The sequence below is a fragment of the Pteronotus mesoamericanus genome, unplaced genomic scaffold (assembly GCF_021234165.1).
Source record: "Pteronotus mesoamericanus isolate MK-2021 breed Mesoamerican mustached bat unplaced genomic scaffold, CSHL_Meso_final scaffold_21, whole genome shotgun sequence".
Taxonomy (NCBI): domain Eukaryota; kingdom Metazoa; phylum Chordata; class Mammalia; order Chiroptera; family Mormoopidae; genus Pteronotus; species Pteronotus mesoamericanus.
In genome coordinates this window covers 5141068-5160725 of record NW_026555310.1, presented here as the reverse complement: position 1 = coordinate 5160725, position 19658 = coordinate 5141068, and the positions used below count along the sequence as shown (strand labels likewise).

Below are 19658 nucleotides of genomic sequence, written 5' to 3'. Positions count from 1 at the left end.
TAGGTTTTCTACCAAAGAACAGGACAAAGCACCCCAGCAGTGTGGCACAGTAAGATACACTGTCAACGTAGTCAAATCTGGCTTCAGACCTGGTCCCTCCACTACTAGCCATTAGAAAACGGTTTATCTGTTAATAAAACTATGTACTTCCCAGGATTCCTTTGTTCGAAAGCTTATTGTGGTTTTTGCACACAATCTAGTATCATCCACTAAAAAACAAACAAGAAATGGTTTTGTAAAGTATATGATTAACACCACTGTGCTGCAACACCTGAGCTAATACAAAATGATACTGAATATAAACTGTAATTTAAAAATAAAATTTAAATAGTAAATAATACTGCAGTAAACCTCACTGAACATAAAAGGAATGGCCTAAAGTAGGAGTGAAATGGCGGCTAAGTACTGGAGGCCTCAAAGTATTTCAAAATGCCTTGTTTATTTTAGTGGGGAAGGGGAACATTCAATGAGGCTTCATTTTGAGCTCATTTCCATGGTCCTGGCACCTAAGGCAAGAGCAAGTGCCCAGGTGAACTTTTAACAACAATGCTACCACTTTCTGAGATCAACAATCCTCTGACAAAGGATCATTTCACAGATGAAGAATCTGATGCTCTGTGAAATTAACACCCACCCTGCCCCATCCCTGCCCAAGGTCACTGACCCAGTCAGCAATAGAGTTAGAATGGAACCCAGACTAGCCTAACTTGAAAGCCTGAGATCTTCCCACCACGTAACACAGCCTTGGAAGCAAAGGATGGCCACACTGGCCGAGAGACAGACCTGGGGATCTCCAGAAAGGCAGGTGGCAAGAGTAGGAAGAGGGGAAGAGAAGGGAGGGGCCCCTGGGCTCTTTTCCTCGACAGCCACCTGTTCTCACCCACACTGCACACGGTGACTGACTCCCCCAGCGCCTGGGGGATGGGGGCTTTTTCCATCTTTTGTATCTTTGAACATTTTTTCCCCTTCGCTTTGCTCTGCTCTTCTCTCTCTCCTTATTCCTTTTGTAGATAATACTCCCACGGGCCTCCCACAGCAGCTCCAAAACGCAGCCTCCTGAGTTTCTTGTTGACAGTGGCTTTCAGCTATCTCTGAACAGGGCTCCCCCTCAACCTTCCCCTGCCTGTGACACCCCACGGTGGCTGAATGATCAAGAGCTGGGGTTGGGGGAGGTGGGGGATTACAGGGAGGAAGTCAGTGCTCTCTGCCTTCCCAGAATTCTGATCACTTTTTAAACTGCAGCCCAGGACCCCGTTGGGAGTGTGATTGGAAGCGGAGAGCATCATCTGCAGATTCCTCTTAGGCTCCTTCTTCCTGGGAGCAGGATGCCAGGATTCAGGGGACTGGGGGAGGAGAACGCTTCTCTCTTTCCTCCCAAAGCACTAGTTCATTTTAATGCAGGTGCCTGGGCTTTGGCCCTCATTGCGGATGAGGGGGTGGGTGGAGCGGTGGACTCTTTCTTTCCGGCATTGGTGACTATGAATGTATCTCCTAGAGGGGTGGGAAGCGCTGAGACTCCGGCCCCACAGTTAGGGAACAAATTGCTGTTTTGGCCCCGGCGGCTCCTCTGGGCGCGGGCGGCAACCGCGCTCGCTGGCAAATCGTGGGAGGGAGGAGGAGCGGCTCTGGCAGCGCGAGGCTGGGGGCACCGACGCACCGCGGGAGAAGCGCCGGGGACGGCCGCTACGGCCCAGCTCCGCCAGCTCGGCCCCTCCTCCCTACCCCCTCACCGGAGGGGGAGGGTCTCTGCAGCCGCCGCAACCACCCCTGCCAGCTCACTCTCCACCTCAGCGCCTAGTTCTCGAGGGCTGTAGCGGGGCGGGGAGCGAAGGCTGGGTCCTTCTGACTACCAGCTCCTCGCCAGGACTCAGGCGCGCAAGGTTCGGAAGTTCCTCCCAGCGCCTGACGTCTACCAGTCCGCGGTATTTGCAACCTGACCCTCTAGCGCAGCGTAGAAGCAATAAATGACGAATAATAGAAATATAGGGACAAAATAAAGGGTATAATTGCCCTCCACCCCCGCACACATATACCCTTTCCATTCTCCGGCACACATCGGGAGCATCTGAACCTTCCTTCTAAGGCTACCCAGCCTCCAATTTCCCGACAGCTCCTGGCTGCAGCGGCATCTGCTAGAGATGGCGCGATCCATTTTCCAGGAGACAAGTTGAGGCTGGAAAAGGCTTGCATGCCCAGAAGCTGTGTTCAGACCGCCCCGCCCAAACTCCTTTTAGACTTCCCCTGTACAATTGGAGCCCCTCTAGCGGCCCAAACCTCCGCCATCTACCCGGCCTTCACCTCCTGCCAGCCTCCTTTCCAATTACATTTTCCTCGGGGAAGGCATCATCTACCGCACCCCCACCTCCCCGCCCTGGGCTCTCCTCAGGTCCCTACTGCAGGGACGGACGCCTCTTCCCCGCGGCTGAGTAGCCCCAGCCAGACTCGGCGCTCGCCTGTCGTTCTCCGAGAGGCGGACGGTGAAGCTTGGGGCAGCCACCTCCCCTACATCCACCGAGGCCCCGAGGGGAGGGTGTTCCCTCCGCGGGTGTCCTGTCCCTTTAAGGAGGCGGCCCAGCCTGGGTGTGCCCGGTCTCCATGGTTACCCCGGAGCAGGCGGCGGGCGCCCGAGGGAGGGAGGGAGGCTGCCGCTTCTCCCCGACAGACGGAGGGAGCTGCGGAGACCCGGCATCCAGCCGAGGCTGTGCGGGAGCCGAACTGCAGCCGAAACGGGAGCCACGGTCTCCGCTGTGGTGAACGGAAGGTACTGAGCGCAGCAGGCGCTGAGCCTGGAGCCCCGGATTCGTGGGTGGCCAGAGCTCGAGGGGCCGTGCGCCATGCTCCGGGCCCCGACGGCAGGGACGCCCCCTCGCGCGCGGGCGGCCGACGGGGCCTGCGAGCCCGGGGTAGGCATCGTCCACCGACGGCTGCGCTAGGGGGCGCGGGGCCCGGCGGGGGGCGGCCGAGCTGGGCGCCCTCCCCAGGCCCTGAGTCCCCGCGCCCCGGAGGGATGGGGCGGGCGGCCACGGCCGCCTAAGATGCCGGCCATGCGGGGACTCCTGGCGCCGCAGAACACCTTTCTGGACACCATCGCCACGCGCTTCGACGGCACGCGTGAGTCTGACCCTCGCCCCTGAAGGAGCCGTCTCCTGCCAGGGATCCCGCGGGTCCTGCACTCCACTTCTCGGCCTGCCGCCCTCCTGCTCTCACCTTTCCTCCTTCCCACCTGCTTCCCGCTTTTCCTGAGACCACTGTCTCCTTCCAGACGTCACTAACCCCAAAGGTTTAAAGTCAACACTGCCCCCCCCCCGCCCCCAGGTCGGGCAAAAACGGCTAGAAGTCTCCAGGTTTGGGGCCTGGGATGCCGTCTGTTCGCTGGGGCACGAACTCCAACCTAGTCATTCTTATCCATCCCATCCCTAAGTCTGACTCTATCCCACCGGCAACCTTTGAACCGACAGGGTAGGGTGTGAGGCGAGGGCACGAAGCTCAGGGACAGCCAGGAGGGCTTAGAAAAAAGATTTAGGGAAGAGATTTGCAAACGGATATAGAGTAGGCAGGACTCCGGATCGCACTGTTTGGCCAAACTCACCTGACCGCCTAAGTCCACCAGCCTAAATCCGTGGAGTCTGCTAGCCCCAAAAAGGTAGGTTTGGGGACTCCTACCAAGTTTGGGGAAGGCGACCAGAGCTTCTGGATTGTGGGTTCCCAAAGCTATGAGCACAGGGAAAGTCGTAAAAGTGCCCTCCTCCCTCACGTTGCCCCCAAGTGGGGCTTCCCATCTCTGCCTAGCACCCTCCACAGTCTCCAGTTACTGATAGGAAGCGGTGGGAGCCCGTCACTAAGCCGTGCCCCCCCCCCCCCAGCCTTCTCCATCTGCTTTGCTTGTGTGCTTGGCTCCTGCAGCCTGCTGATTCAGCACCCCCCACTCCTCAATACATTTCTGGCTCCAGGCTCGGTGCTCATCTAATATTCTTACATGCTCATTCTTGATCATGTTCACTAAATTCCTGAGCCAGGTCACCCAGCTGGGGCTCAAACAGGGAGTGCAGAATGGATGGTGGCCTGGGCTGTCTCAGTCCAGGTGGGTCCCAGTGGGAGGAGCCACGCAGCCAAATTGGGTACCTGGCTGGTGAGTGAGCCTGGCAGAGGTAGAGGTGGTGCAGTCTTCCTTTGGGCATCCCGGAACCCGTCCCTTACCCCAAGCTGCTCAGTACACACTCCAGAGGGCACAATGCCCACACAGCGCTGCAGTCGCCAACTTCAGTGTTCATACATGTCATTCTCGAATACGCTCACACACACTGCTAGGAGTGGGGCAATGACACAGGTGACACACTCAGCCTTGTTCATAAACAGCTCCTGCCCTAACCCTGTCCACTCTCCCCCCACACACACATACATACACACACATGTGATTCCTGCGTTTTGTAAAGCCCACTTTGATGGAAAGAAGGGGTGGTGGACTCCGGGCCTTTTTATCCCATGGTTCCTTCTGAGAGATGCTCTCTTGCAGACAGTAATTTTGTGCTGGGCAACGCCCAGGTGGCGGGGCTCTTCCCTGTGGTCTACTGCTCTGATGGCTTCTGTGACCTCACTGGTTTCTCACGGGCCGAAGTCATGCAGCGGGGCTGTGCCTGCTCCTTCCTCTACGGGCCAGACACCAGTGAGCTCGTCCGCCAGCAAATCCGCAAGGCCCTGGATGAGCACAAGGAGTTCAAGGCGGAGCTGATCCTTTACCGGAAGAGTGGTGAGGGACCTCCTGGCCGGCCGTGTCACCTCTTCAGTTTCCCCAGCCTGGCACCCATCCCTTTCCATTCTCTTCTCCACCTCCCCGCCTCATCCTAGCTCCCCATGTACCCACCTCCACTTCCCCCACCTCACCCCTGGCCCTGGCCCTCCTCTCTTCCATCCTCACCCCAGCCTTAGCCTCCATTCCTTTCCTATTTTGGGGTCCCCACCCCAGCAGGAAAATGTCCGTGTCAGGACAGATCTGTGAACACACAGGTCTGACCATTATGCTGCTGTGCCGTGCTTTCCACCGCCCTGTTCCATCCAGACCTGTCCTGAGTGGAGCGGGCTGCCGCTTCCCTCCCAAGACCCTGCTTGTGTCTCAGCTATGGGTGTCGGTGGAGCCTCTGTCGCTTTGGGCAGGATGGAGAATGGGAGCTGGGCTGAGTCTGTCTTTGTGCCCAGGGCTCCCATTTTGGTGTCTGCTGGACGTGATACCCATCAAGAATGAGAAAGGGGAGGTGGCCCTCTTTCTTGTCTCTCACAAGGACATCAGTGACACCAAGAACCGAGGGGGCCCTGACAAATGGAAGGAGACAGGTAGGTGCTCGTGGGGCCATTGATTTAACTGCTATGGCTTGGGTGTTGGGTACTCAGGCCTTGGCTCATGGGTGCCCCCCCCGCATTTGCACTTGTTCACTCGCACTGTGCTGGCTGAGAGGCCTGTGCTGCTCTCCTCCCCGCATACCCAGGTATGGAAAGCTTGCTTCCAAATAGACTGGTGGTTGTACAGTTGGAGTTTAGAAGTCATCTTTACTAAGAAATGGAAATCAAACAAACTCCACTAGTGCCTGTGAAATTCCATTTCCTGACCAGCTAGTGAGGCTGAGCACGGCCCCCCATCCCCATGCCTTCTCCTTACACAAACCTTACTGGGGAGCCCTGGCCAAAGCCCTCTTAAGTCCTTGACATCTTGCCCCTCTCATATCCTCCCAGAGCTGGGAAAGGCCCTTAGCTCTCCAAATGCCATCCCAACCTGCTCCAAGGCCTCTTTGCCACTTGGGGATGTTGGGTCCTCTCCATTCCCCAATCCCCTGCTTCCAGCCCTGGGTCAACCTTCCCACAATGCAAGTGCTCAGTGGTCCCTGCACCTGGACCTTGGGCTCCTTCTCTGAGCTCCTACAGCTCTACCTGATGGCCTTCTGCTTGCTCTGCACCCCCTCCACCCCTAGGAATCCCCTCTCCCCTCTGTTCCTAGGCCTTTCCCTGTGGAGATCCTCTCCTGCTTTGCCTTGGTCTAAACCTGCTTCTGCAGGCAGACACTGGGAGTAGTGTCTGTAAGCACACATAGGATTGTCCGTTGCTGGGGATGCAAGTGATCCTAGGAAATGAGAAATGCCAGAGCCTCCAACTCTAAACAGACTAACTAGTCAATGAGCCAGACCTGTCCGTGGACCAGCAACTGGTATCCAATACCCAAGACACCATCATTCTCATGGGCCCATCTTCTTTTGCAGGTGGTGGCCGGCGCCGATACGGCCGGGGAGGGGCCAAAGGCTTCAATGCCAACCGGCGGCGGAGCCGGGCTGTGCTTTACCACCTGTCTGGGCACCTGCAGAAGCAACCCAAGGGCAAGCACAAGCTCAATAAGGTGGATTGAGCACTAGGGTGTGTGTCTGGGGGTTGGGACAGGGTAGGGGCAGACTGAGGAGATGGAGGGAGGAACTGAGCCCACCACAGAGAGAAAGTCCAGGGGGCCACATACGCCCCACCAGTGCTTTGGGGTTGTGACGTCATATGCCTGAGCTGTCAAAGGTGTAGAGGAGAGTCTTGGCCCTGAGGTCAGATGGGCCTTGGCTCAACCCTGGCTCCTCCTGGAAGCCGCTGTGTGACCTGAGCTAAGTCCCTTGAAGCCCCCTCATCCTCAATCTTCTGATCTATAACATGGGGACTCTAATGCCTACGTCAGAGGTTGCTTTGAGGAGGCAGGGAGGGAAAGAAGGTAGACCCCTGGCCTGGACCCTGTTCAAACTCAGCTTGTACCAATTTCCTGTCCTTCCTGTCTGGACCTGCCTCACTCAGAGGGTGTTTGGGGAGAAGCCAAACTTGCCTGAGTACAAAGTAGCTGCCATTCGAAAGTCACCATTCATCCTGCTGCACTGTGGGGCACTGAGGGCCACTTGGGATGGCTTCATACTGCTCGCCACCCTCTATGTGGCCGTCACCGTGCCCTACAGCGTGTGCGTGAGCACAGCCTGGGAGCCCAGCGCCGCCCGCAGTCCCCCCAGTGTCTGCGACCTGGCAGTGGAAGTCCTCTTCATTCTTGGTAGGTGCCCTCGGTGCCTCCCGCCCAACCCCATGCCAGGTGCCCCTCAGGCTTCAGTGGGGATAGTGTTCATGGCTCCATTGCCCTCCTCCTGTTTGTGACCTGTGTGTGGGCTTTGAAATCAGACATGGGTTCCTAATGTGTCTCCCACTAATGGGTTATGTAATCCTAAGCCAGTCATAGCCTTTCCAAGCCTCAGTTTCTTCCTTCATCAAATTGGCATAGCAGTGTTCACCTTTTAGAGTTACTGTAGGTCAAGGGCCTGGGATAGTGTCAAAACTGAGCTATGCCCGGTAAACAGTGGCTCCTCTTCACCCTGATCCGACTCCCACTCGGGCATTCCACAGACATCGTGCTGAATTTCCGAACCACGTTTGTGTCCAAGTCGGGCCAGGTGGTGTTTGCCCCCAAGTCCATTTGCCTCCACTACGTTACCACCTGGTTCCTGCTGGACGTCATCGCAGCCCTGCCCTTTGACCTGCTACACGCTTTCAAGGTCAACGTGGTCAGTGTGTGGACATGGTGGGTTTTGGGGCGGGACAGTGGGGGCCGGCCCGGGGTGACTCCCTCCCTCCCTCCCTCCCTCCCTCAGTACTTCGGGGCCCACTTGCTGAAGACTGTGCGGCTGCTGCGGCTGCTGCGCCTGCTCCCGCGGCTGGATCGCTACTCTCAGTACAGCGCTGTGGTGCTGACCCTGCTCATGGCCGTGTTCGCCCTGCTCGCTCACTGGGTGGCCTGCGTCTGGTTCTACATTGGCCAGCAGGAGATTGAGAGCAGCGCATCTGAGCTGCCCGAGATCGGTACTGGAGGCTGGGGTGGGGAGAGGGGCATTCGGGTGTGCATGCGTGCGTGCCCAGGAGTGGGCCTACTTGAGTGTACGTGTGTTAGGGAAGTGTGAGAGCATGTCTCTGTCAGGGCATGTTTGTGAGCTGGTGCGAGGTGTCAGAGATGTGTACAAGTCTGCATGTGTGTGCTTGTGTGTGTGTCACAGCAACGTGTGTGCAAGTAAACCTGTGTTTGTGAGAAGAATGTGGGGGCTGTGTGTGTGCAGGTGTGTGTGTGACAGAGCCGTCACCTCACAGTAGGACGGTTCTCCAGCAGCCGGGCATTGTGGAGAAAGCCTGGTGGGCTGTCTGGGGGAGTCTTATTCACCCATAGTGATCTCCTTGTGGCCAAACTTTTATGATATTCTTCAAGCCCCTGCCCAGCCGGAGAAGGCTGCGCCGGCAGCCAGCCTTCCGGGGTTCCTCTGATGGCTGGCACTTTCCTGCCACCTTCTCTGAAGCCCATCCCCCACTATCTCAGATCCTAAGCCGTCTTCCCCACTCTTGTCACCTCCAGATTGCATCTCTCTCGGCTGCTTCTCATCCCTCCTCCTGCCTAAAACGCGGTCTTTTTCTGCGTCCCACCAGTGTCTTCACTGCCCTTCATTTCACCTCCGCATTCACAACTCCGCCCTCTACTGACCTCCCACTCGCATCTCACCTCCTGCCGGGAGGGCTTCCACCTCCGCCTCTCATCTCAAACATCACCCAGGAGGTCGCAGTGACCTTCTGGGGCCAAACCCTCACCCCCTCGAAGTCCCTGTAGCACCTGACCCTGCCGACCACACTTCTGAAATGTTCTGCCCCTTTGCCCTGGGCCGGGCCTCCTCCTGCTCTAGCCCCTCTCCATTTGGAGCTTTCCTCAGATTGCTGCCCCCTCATCTTGTTCTCCTTTGCAATTCCACCGGTGCCACTCTGTGGAGTCCCAGCTTCCATCCTTTCTCTGACACCAGACCCTTCTTTCCCAGCCCTTTCAGACTCTCCAGCTCCAAAATTCAGCACGCCGGTTTCCTTCCCATGCCCCCCAGCCCTCTGTTAGCTGCCCGGTATCTGGCCTTTAGCACCTGTTTCCAGTCATTGGGCGAGAGACCGGCTGCTCAGATGGCCTGTCATGACTGTCCACCCCTTGGTGGGACCCAGGTTGGCCTTAGAAACCCGTTCTGATCAGTTCCCAGGGATGAGGAGACTCCTGTGGATTCTCTCACCTTCACCAAGCCCCCAGAGGCTGGGGTGTAGCCCAGAGTGTTCACCTGGCTATTTCCCAAGCGCTCTGGTTGCCGAGCACACGGGCGCTCCAGGCGCCGAGCACACGGGCGCTCCAGGCGTGCCAGCTCCTTGGCTCCTGCCCTTCCCAGAGGTAGGCTGTGGTGGAGGCTGCTCCGGGCTCAGGCTGCTGCGCAGGGAACACACAGTCAGAGGGCCGAGAGATGGACAGTGGTGACACAAAGCGCTGACCGCCGACTGGGCTGAGACACCAGATCCCTGGGTCAGCCCCCCACACCAAAACAGGACCCAGGCCCCCTGGCTCTTGAGTCCATGTGGCTCTTTTGTTCTGGCCACTTCACAGGGACTGTGGAGCTGACATTAAGAACACCTTTGGTTCCCACAGGGCTCTGGGCCCCACGCGGCGAGAGCACCGGGACATGGGCGGCTGGCTGGTTCTTCTGCAGATACACATGGCGATTCTTGTTCCCTTGAACCCTAAGTTCCAGAGCACTTTTGTTCTACGTAGGACTGGTCCTAGTTCATATCTGGGGAGTTGCCAAGTCCTTCAGGTCATCAGCTCCCCCTTCTTTCTCCAAAGAAACCACCCCCAACCTGGGTTGGATTTCAAATTTCCCAAATTTCAGCCCTGGCAGGATGTCCCTGGGGGAGAGTGGCGCCCCTGCTGGCCCAGCTCTGTCTGTAGGAGGCACCTTCTTGTGGCCGCCTTGCCTTGGTTCCCCTGTCCCACTGTCCATGGTGTGGACAGAGTTCCTGCCCCAGGTTCCCATGAGCCCAGAGGAGATGGGCTGGACTTTCAAACGATTGTGTGAAGCAACTGAGGGAGATCACTCAGGGCAGTTCACAGTATGGACGTCACCAGCCCCTAGAACAGCCTTTGCCGGCCTGACTCTCCCCACAGAGAGGCCCCGGGTCAAGACTGAGAGAGGAGAGGCACCCTTGTCGCCCTCCCTTCGTCCTGCTTCTTGCCCTTCCAGCGCCCCCTCCACCCGCCACTCTTCTCACCTGACAACTGGCTTCATTTACCTCAGGGGCCCAGCTAAGACTGAAGAGTTTTGCATGCTCCCCTGCATTCTCACAGAACACCTCAGTACCAGGAGGGGGAATACTCACCTTGGCTCAGGCCTTGTCACAATGCCCCAAATTCCGTGGCCTTGAATTTGATGCCCCAGTGTGAACTCCAGTTCTAGCTAAGCCAAGCTGCTTGCCTATTCTCATCTCCTTCTTGAGGTTTGGCTCATGCCTTTCCTTAGAGCAGGAATGACCCCTCCTCAGTTTCTTAGTGTCAAAACTCTATCCATCCTCTAAGACTAAGCACAAATGTCCCCTCTTCCAGGAAGCTTTCTAGCCCTAACCCATAGCACATTGGTTTGAGCCCCGTCATGTGGCATTTGGGCCTTGTGTAGCTCCTACCCTGCAGTATGTTCCTGTGGGTCCCCCCAGCTCCTGGCCTCTACACTAGGCTGCTAGATGAATGAATGCGTGGATGGGTGAGAGGAAGGTAGTCGGGATTATCGGCGGGGGGGCAACGTGCTTAAGGCGTTGGGAGTGTGGAATGGGGGGCTAGGTTGTGTTGAGGTGGAAGGGACAGAGTGTGTGTGAAGAGGTAGGTCCCACTGCCCCACCTCCTGCCAAGGCCAACCCAGAGGATGTGGAGTTGATGGAGAGACTGGGATGATCTTTGGCCTCTACCCAGCAGTCCAAGCTGGCCTGTGTCTGCACATGTGTTGAGAGCCTCTGTGTGTGCACAGGTGCCTGTCTGTCTGTGGCTTTTGAGTGCCCTCATTTGTGTGTCTGTGTCCATACAAATGTGTCCCCTCCCCAACCTGCACACCAGAGTGCAAATACCTGTGTAGCCTTGTCTGGCTTCCGAGTGTGCAAAGGCCTTTTCTGTGTGAGTGGTGTGGCCGTGCACCTGTGAACATGCTCACATGTGTGTGTCCTTGTCTTCCCGACTGTGCAGAGCACCTGTGTAGCCTTGATTGTGTGTACGTGCATATTCATGTCACTGTGCTTGAGAACGTGTGTGCAGTTGAATGGTGTGTGTAGTTGTGGGGAGGGATGAGGCTGAATAGGAGGCAGCTTTCTGGAGCAGGCAAGTTCAGAGAAAGAGCAAGACGAGTCTGAGTGGACAGGGCAGAGTAGGTGGCCTCACCCATCTGGCCCTGGGGACAATTGTCTGGGATTAGTGCCAGCTGCAGGGAAGAGGGTACAGTGCTCCTTGCTCCATCCTCAGCACCAATAGACACCACCTGGGGAGATGGCAGCCTCAGCTTCATCCTCATGTGCTTGTCGTGCTGAGGGCTGAGGGGATGGAGAGGGGAGCACTGGGCCAGCAGGGAAGGAAGGTGCAGGGAGCCATGGGGTAGATCTGTATCCACATGTCCCCATCCCAGGGTTACCAGCAGGCGTGCGTGCACCCACAGCCTGGCAGTGCTGTCCTGCTGACTCAGTGCCACCTGCCCCCTCCCCAGGCTGGCTGCAGGAGCTGGCCCGCCGACTGGAGACCCCCTACTACCTGGTGGGCCGGAGCGCAGCTGTAGGGAACAACTCTGGCCAGAGTGACAACTGTAGCAGCGAGGCCAACAGGACGGGTCTGGAGCTTCTGGGTGGCCCATCACTGCGCAGCGCCTATATCACCTCCCTCTACTTCGCACTCAGCAGCCTCACCAGCGTGGGCTTCGGCAACGTGTCCGCCAACACGGACACGGAGAAGATCTTCTCCATCTGCACCATGCTCATCGGTGGTGAGGCCTGCCCCTCTCTGGGCCCACTCCCAGTCCTCTCCATCCTCCCCAGGGTCCCGAGGTTCTTCCCAGAGGTTCTTCTGCTTTAGGGGCCCCAAGGAGCTTGAGTCCAGGGCCAGGAGAGCCCACTTGGCTGCAGGACTCCATGCCACACGGCAGCCCTTGCGCTTTGCCTAAGAGCTTTGGGGTGGGGGCGGGGGGGGGCGTTGGAGAGTTTGAGGGGATAGGACAGATGTGTCCAGCATGGTATCAGTCAGGCTGGGCCAGGTCAGTCCTGGAGGTGACCCCCTCTCGCCACCCTCCCCAGCCCTGATGCACGCGGTGGTGTTTGGGAACGTGACGGCCATCATCCAGCGCATGTACGCCCGCCGCTTTCTGTACCACAGCCGCACCCGTGACCTGCGTGACTACATCCGCATTCACCGCATCCCCAAGCCCCTCAAGCAGCGCATGCTCGAGTACTTCCAGGCGACCTGGGCCGTGAACAACGGTATCGACACCACAGAGGTGCGCAGGCCTCCAGGGCTGGCCCTTCCAGCCTTTGCTCCCTCAAGGGGTATGCGCTTGGCCTAAAATTCTCAGGAGTGGGCCGGGAGGCAAGGAATGCGGAATTCTGGCCTCCCTGCCTCCACTCCCTCCTGGGGGGGCTGCAGAATGGGAAATAAGACAGCCAGGAAGGTTCGGAGGCTCCTCTCCACCCTCGTTAGGTCTGGAGGAGGAAAGCTGGGCTGCTCATGGAGGGGCTAACATGGGTAAGAAGGAGGCAGAGATTCCCTTCGCTGATCACGCCCTGCAGGGCTGGCTGGGAGGCTGCCTTCCTTCCTGCCACCCCAACCCCCATTTCTGCTCCCCACCTGCAGCTGCTGCAGAGCCTCCCTGATGAGCTTCGAGCGGACATTGCCATGCACCTGCACAAGGAGGTCCTGCAGCTGCCCCTGTTTGAGGCGGCCAGCCGGGGCTGCCTGCGGTCGCTGTCCCTGGCCCTACGGCCCGCCTTCTGCACGCCGGGCGAGTACCTCATCCACCAAGGCGACGCTCTCCAGGCCCTCTACTTTGTCTGCTCCGGCTCCATGGAGGTGCTCAAGGGTGGCACCGTGCTTGCCATCCTAGGTTTGTGAGGGTGGGAGGGAAGGCACAGGGACTTGTGGGAGGCAGATGGCCCCATCTGTAAGAAAGCCAGAGAGGGGACCCAGGCAAGACCACCTGGAGAGAAACAGCCAGGATTAGCCACAGAGCCCTGGGCAAAGCCCAGAGTGGACCTAGTGACCTTAAGGTGGCAACACAAGGAGGTGGAAACGATTTCAAGGATGCTGGAGGCCAGAGTGAATGGAGGACCAGTGTTCAGTCTATGAGGGGACAGGGGGAGCAGCACGTCCCATCAAGCAGGATCTTCAAATGCTGAGCATTTAAGTGCTGGAGAGAGTGTTCAGGCAGCGTGGGAAAAGGGAGGAATGGATGTTGTCTCTGCAGGGCACCCCGCCACAGTTGGGCCGTGGAGAGGGGAGATGCTACTTGCCCAGCGCAGATGGCAGAGCAAGCCCAGGGCCTCGAGGGGTGACAGCAGAGCTTAGACTCGGCATGTATATGCCTTTCTTGGCAAAAGAAGGAGGTGAAGATGAAGGATCTGTTCCCTAGACAAGGCAGAAGACATTGCAGTTATGGAATCAGCATCATGAGAATCTGACTCCAGGTCTCACAGCGGGGCCAGCCCTGTGCAGCCTACACCTTTGTCTCAAGCAAACCTCAAAACCCAGTGACAAGGAACTATTGTCATTCCTGTTTTACAGAGAAGGAGGTGGAGGCTCCCAGAGGTTAATTAATTGGCAGGCTGGGGCTAGAGCCAGTCTGCCCAGCTTGGAACCTCAGGCCGCCTGCACTGTGCTGCTCCCAGGTGTGCTGCTCTGTGCAGACTGCACCGAAGAAAAGGCTCTGCTTCAGGACGCCTAGACGGGAGCACGTTTGAGCCCGGAGGAAACACAAGGTTGCATGGCACCTGGGCTGCGGGGGGCTGTCAGCAGTGACCCGAGAGGGCAGGAGCACTGAGATTGTCTTGGGTAACCAAGGGCCTTGCCCACGGGACAGGATGGGACAAAAAGGAGGTGGCACCCCAGTTACAACCAAATCCTTAGGCAGCTAAACATGTGGACTCTGTGAGGACAGGTGATGCCTGGAGCGGCTGAGGTGTGTCACTGATCTGAAGAACCAGGAAGACCAGCAGCTACTGTGTGTCCATCCTCTGTCCCCTGAAGAGGAGCATGTTCTTATGGGAAACAGGAGAAGGAAATACCATCAGGGGGTCTTGGAACTGAGAGAGACAAGAAGTTGCTGCACCCTTCGCTTTGTGTCATTCACGTGTTTGGCTTTTGGGCCGGATGCAGTTCGTGCCAGGACTCCGAGCAATCGGAGTTAATGGCCACTTACATGTACCTGTCAATCCCTGAGAACTTATGGCGAACTGGAGAGATTCAGAAGACAGAAAAGACAGATTTTGACAATGGTAGCCTGGTCACCCCAGAGCAAGGCTGTCGAGTGGATTATTAACAGATGGCTTTAGCGTGGAGCGAGGAAGCAGTGCGGCTGGGAGCTGGCATGAGTCCTGCGAGAGCGGGTCTTTGCTGATGCCAGGCACCACGGCTCAGAATAGCCACGTTCAGAATTAAGATGGAACCTCAAGAATGGCCACTGCCTACACACCTTTGCCTCCAGACTGTCACCAGCACTGGGACTTATGTCACCTTTGATACATCCTGTCCCTATGTTCTGAATGAACTGTTTCCTCTGTTGACTTCACGGCTCTGGATACCCCAAGAATGCCTGGTTCCCCGTGACCTGCTTTTCTACTTTGCCTTCATTTCAACTCCCACCTGCTTCCTTAGTTGAACATCCAGTGCCTCCTGCCTGCTCTTGGCAGCTACAGCTCACCATGCATCTAGCAGTGTTGATTCGGGCCCCTCCCTCTGGGTATGAACTAACAGCGAAGCGTGTGCAAACTCCGCTGTGGGGGAGGAAGAAGGCAAGGCGCAGAGAGGTGGGCTGGGCGATGGTGCCAGGAGCACATCTAGTGGGGCCTGATGAGCTGAGCTGGAGGCTCTGGCTGAGATGCCAGCCTGGGGGGCGGTCTCTGGTCGCTGAGACCAGTGGCGTGGAACTCTGTCCTTGATCCTGCCCTGTTTCTCATTTTTATCTCACCTCTTGGATGAAGACAAGAAATACACACTTATCCTATTTCCAGATGACACACACAAGGAAAGGGAGCTCATTCATCAGATGATCACACTGGGATCCAAACAGCTCTCAGAAGGAAGCAGAAGGATGGCCTTAAACCAAGAAAATGAGATGTAACAGTGATGCATTCTACACTTAAGTTTGAGCAAAAGTCCATGAACGTTTAGAATTCTGCCGGCAGCATGAGGCAGCCCTTGGCAGGGGTGGCGGTGATCCATCTTCTTCCTTAAGGATAAGGAAATACGCTCTAATCTTGTGAACTGTCTGGCTGTGGACTGAGCTGCCTTGTGAGGGCAGTGAGTGCTCTGCCCAATCCCTGATGGCACACCATCCCTGTTGGAAGGATCTACGGGGGGCTCTTGGCAGGAGAAGGAAGGAAATGGACTTTGATTGGTGGCCTAGGTATCAGGCACTCTGTCTCCACTAACTCAGTCCTCACCACGTCCCTGATCACAGACACCTTGTATCATTGATTCTAAGACACATGCTCTCCCTCCACCATTTGACATTTCTGAGACTGGGATGCAGATTTACAATCACTGCTAGCCAGGGGGCAGTCTCAGCTGGATGGTGGGAAAACCCTTTGTTGACACCTGCTGGTAGGATCAAGAACGCACCACAGCCTCAGTTCAATACAGGATCTATTGTAGAGACAAGGCACCAGGGCTCACAGCGTGTGGCCGCCTGACATTTTCACTGTGCCAGCGGGCACTAACCTGCTGGTGCCACACACTGTTCTTATATAAGCTACATCCAAATCACCTGCGAGGCCGCAAAGCCCATCGCATAATGGGTCTCCTGTAGATACTCTGATTGTGTAGGTAGGGATGGGACCAGGGAAGTCTGGTTTAACTTTCCCAGAGGATGCTGATCCCCAGACAGACTGGGAGCCACTAGAACTGACGGCTGCGCAGTGGTCTCAGAGGTACACTTTGGATGTGTTGCAGCTCAGTGGCTTTGACCCCCAGTGTGCTGGAGCACCTGGGCCACAGTGCTCTGCCAGGGCCCAGGCCCCTCTTTTCTGTCCTGGCCCTCAGGCCCACAGCTGGGGTCCGGCTGGAAAGCCCTTCAGCCCATGAGGAAAGCTCAGCAGCCTCTGCTTGACTTCCCTCTGTGGTGGCTGAGGGGCAGGCTCGCTGACTTCTGCTTTCTGTCCTCAGGGAAGGGGGATCTGATCGGCTGTGAACTGCCCCGGCGTGAGCAGGTGGTCAAAGCCAATGCCGACGTGAAAGGGCTGACATACTGCGTCCTGCAGTGTCTGCAGCTGGCTGGGCTACACGAAAGCCTGGCTCTATACCCCGAGTTTGCCCCGCGCTTTAGCCGGGGCCTCCGAGGGGAGCTCAGCTACAACCTGGGTGCTGGCGGAGGCCCTGCGGAGGTGAGCGCACCAGATGAGTGCGTGGAGGAGGCGGGGTGCCAGGGAGCCTGGAGAGGTGGGCCGAGGCTGGGGTTGGTGGAGGTGCTGTGTGAGCACATGCCCTGGGCGAACACCCCCCACACATGGTAGGGGGTCTACACTCTCCCTGCCCCTAACACCCACACTCTGTTCTTTAGAGCCAAGCCCACGAGGCCACCTCTGAAGAAGGTCCTGTATCTGCCCTGCTTTGTTCTCAGTGAAAAAGAACCACTCTTGAGGGGCTTTTGAGTATTCCTGTTCCAAACCAGTTTCTAGTACTGTATTCTCTTGGATAGTTCCCTTGGCTAGGATATTGAGGAGCACTATATGCCCCCAGGGCTTGGTGGCCTTGTGGTGGCAGCAGAAAAACAGCTTCCTGCTCCCCGGCCAAGCCCCTTCCTCAGTGGGGTGGGATGCCCTGGGCATCCTGCTTAGCAGACCAGCTCCTCTCTTCTAGAGAGATGAGGCCAGGGTGGGGGAGGTGCATGGAGCTCTGTAAGGGCTTATGGAAGCCAGTTTTCTGTCCTCCCCTGTCCCCAGGCGGACACCAGCTCCCTGAGCGGCGACAACACCCTCATGTCCACTCTGGAGGAGAAGGAGACAGATGGAGAGCAGGGCCCTGCAGCCTCGCCAGCCCCCGCTGATGAGCCCTCCAGCCCCCTGCTGTCTCCAGGATGCACCTCCTCATCCTCAGCTGCCAAGCTGCTGTCCCCGCGGCGAACCGCACCCCCGTCCCGTCTAGGTGGCAAAGGGCGACAAGGGAGGACAGGAGTTTTGCAGTCTGAGGCCGGCCCCTCTGCTCGCCCTCGGAGCTTAGAGGGGCTGCGGCTGCCCCCTGTGCCATGGAATGTGCCCCCAGATCTGAGCCCCAGGTGAGCAGGCTCTGAGCCACTACACTTCGGCAGAGACGGTGATGATAAGGCTGGGGCCCCAGCCAATCACACCCCTGCCCTGGATGCCCACCTTCCATCCTTACCCCTCCCAGCCTTCTCCAGGAAGCCTTCCTTGACTTCTCTATCTCCCTGCTGCCCCCACCCCACCATTTAGAACTGAGCTCGGAACTCTTGCTGTTTGATGTCTCAAGCTTGGATCCCGAGCGAAACTGCAATCTCCTAGGGGAAGGGACATCTCATTTCGCTTTTCTCTTGCGGTCCTAAGTCACTTCTCCCAGCTCCAGAATCCTGCAGCTTTTGTATGAGGACACTGGGGTGTCTTGTCCCAGGAAATACCCCAGTGGCTACCTGTCTATTTATTGTCCTGGTGCCTGTGTCCACAGGGTAGTAGACGGCATTGAGGATGGCTGTGGCTCCGACAAACCCAAATTCTCTTTTCACATGGGGCAGTCTGTCCCGGAATGTAGCAGCAGCCCCTCCCCTGGACCAGGTACTGGGGCCCTGTGCCTGGGGGGAGGTTGTCGGGTCCCTCTGCCATGCGAACCTCAGAAACCGACAGGATACAGATGTTGCCTGGAAGCCCTCTTGCCCTTACCCACCACCTGCATGGTGTGGGCTGGGAGTCTGGTGGCTAAAACCAGCACCTTGGCGTTGGAGGGTAGCTGGGTGCAGGGTTTCGATCTCTGCCGTCAGCTCTCTCACAGTGTGACCTGTGACCTTGGTTCTCACCCTAGCTTCTAGTCTGTAAAATGGTTGTTGTGCATGGTAAATAAGATAATGTTGCTAAGACCCTTAGCACGTTGTTTGGCTCACTGGGAGGATAGAAGACTGGGGAAGCAGAGTTGAAAATGGCCCCCAGCCAACCCAGGCAGCCCTGGGAATGGACCAAGTAATGAGCTCCCAGGAGTGTCTGTGCCCCTGGGGGACAGAACAGGAGACAGGCACGGAAGGCAACTTCCTGAGGTGAAAAGCATGGGGCAGTGTGCACAGGGCCCCTGGCAATTTGGACAGAATTTTTAGCAACTTGGGCAAGGCTGGAAGTGGCCCTTTCTGCCGGCCCAGGGTAGTCTGTGTTAACTGGGGCAGAGACCTGGCCCCCGCACCGTCTCCTTGTATCAGCTCTGCCCAGTAACCTCACCCTCTGGTCCACAGAGAACAGCCTGCTTTCTGTCCCCCTCGGATCCACTGAGGCGAGTAACACAGACATGCTGGACAAGCTTCGGCAGGCGGTGAGTGAGGGGCAAAGTGGAGGCAGGACAGGGAGAGGGGCCCTGCTCCTGTGTAACACAGGGCCTGGCTTCACTCTGACCTCACCCTCCTCCCTCCCCAAAGGTGATGGAGCTGTCTGAGCAGGTGCTGCAGATGCGGGAGGGACTTCAGTCCCTGCGGCAGGCCGTGCAGCTCATCCTGGCACCCCATGGGGAGAGCCCGTGCCCTCAGGCCTCACGAGAGGGGCCATGCCCAGCCAGCACCTCTGGACTCCTGCAGCCTCTGTGTGTGGACACTGGGGCATCTTCCTACCGTCTGCAGCCCCCAGCTGGTTCTGTCTTGAGTGGGACCTGGCCCCACCCTCGTCCAGGGCCCCCTCCCCTCGTGGCACCCTGGCCCTGGGGTCCCCCAGCATCTCAGAGTTCCCCCTGGCCTCGAGCGACAGCTTTTTGGACCTCCACCTCTGACTCAGAGCCACCAGGTTCAGCAGAACTCCATCCTGAGCCTGGCACCCCTGGCTCGCCGTCTCCTGAGCAAGGGGCTAGGACTGGGCCCCTGGAGCCCGGGAACCAGGCTGAGGCTGCCAGCACTGGAGAGCCCCCGCCAGCGTCAGGGGGCCTGGCCTTGCCCTGGGAACCCCATAGCCTGGAGATGGTGCTTATTGGCTGCCATGGCTCTGGCACGGTCCAGTGGACCCAGGAAGAAGGCACAGGAGTCTGACTGCCAGCCCCAGGACTCAGTGTCGCCAGACATGCTGCCATCTGCTGCTCTGCCCAACCTTGGGGCACAGGAAGGGTGGCAGCCACCCCCAGGGACCCCGGGCTGCCCGCTGGCTCAGGGCAGGGAGGCTGAGAGTCAAGAAGGGCCTCGCCCTGGCTCTCACGGAGGGTGGGCTGGAGCCTCAGGGGCTGGCCCCGGGCTAGTAACCCTGTGGTCCCTTTTTGTGGGTTTCCTCCTCAGGCCGCTTCTCTGACCTTGTCTCCCTCTACAGGGTGGGCGACAGAGGCCTGAGGCCAAGGTGGGGCTCTGCCATCACCTGCATGTGCCCCTGCCTCACCTGTCCCCACATTTTTTGTATTAAAAAGT

General features: G+C 57.7%; 1 protein-coding gene across 1 annotated transcript; it reads left to right on the top strand.

Moving 5' to 3' along the window:
* The first annotated feature begins 2980 nt into the window (after window positions 1-2980).
* Window positions 2981-19629, top strand: KCNH3 (potassium voltage-gated channel subfamily H member 3). The gene is made up of 15 exons (XM_054590851.1): window positions 2981-3111; window positions 4514-4747; window positions 5194-5328; window positions 6246-6379; window positions 6811-7054; window positions 7402-7559; window positions 7647-7854; window positions 11577-11849; window positions 12157-12356; window positions 12710-12959; window positions 16235-16452; window positions 17011-17342; window positions 17747-17853; window positions 18516-18592; window positions 18696-19629. Exons 1-15 carry the CDS (start codon window positions 3036-3038, stop codon window positions 19290-19292), a joined length of 3243 nt encoding a protein of 1080 aa, XP_054446826.1. The 5' UTR covers window positions 2981-3035; the 3' UTR covers window positions 19293-19629.
* Window positions 19630-19658: the final 29 nt, after the last annotated feature.

Bases quoted from the DNA above. Each gene is read 5' to 3' on its own strand.
- KCNH3 (XM_054590851.1), top strand. From the start codon at position 3,036: ATGCCGGCCATGCGGGGACTCCTGGCGCCGCAGAACACCTTTCTGGAC. The intron at 5,329-6,245 runs GTAGGTGCTCGT...CTTCTTTTGCAG, and splicing joins TGACAAATGGAAGGAGACAG to GTGGTGGCCGGCGCCGATAC. The intron at 6,380-6,810 runs GTGGATTGAGCA...TGCCTCACTCAG, and splicing joins GCAAGCACAAGCTCAATAAG to AGGGTGTTTGGGGAGAAGCC.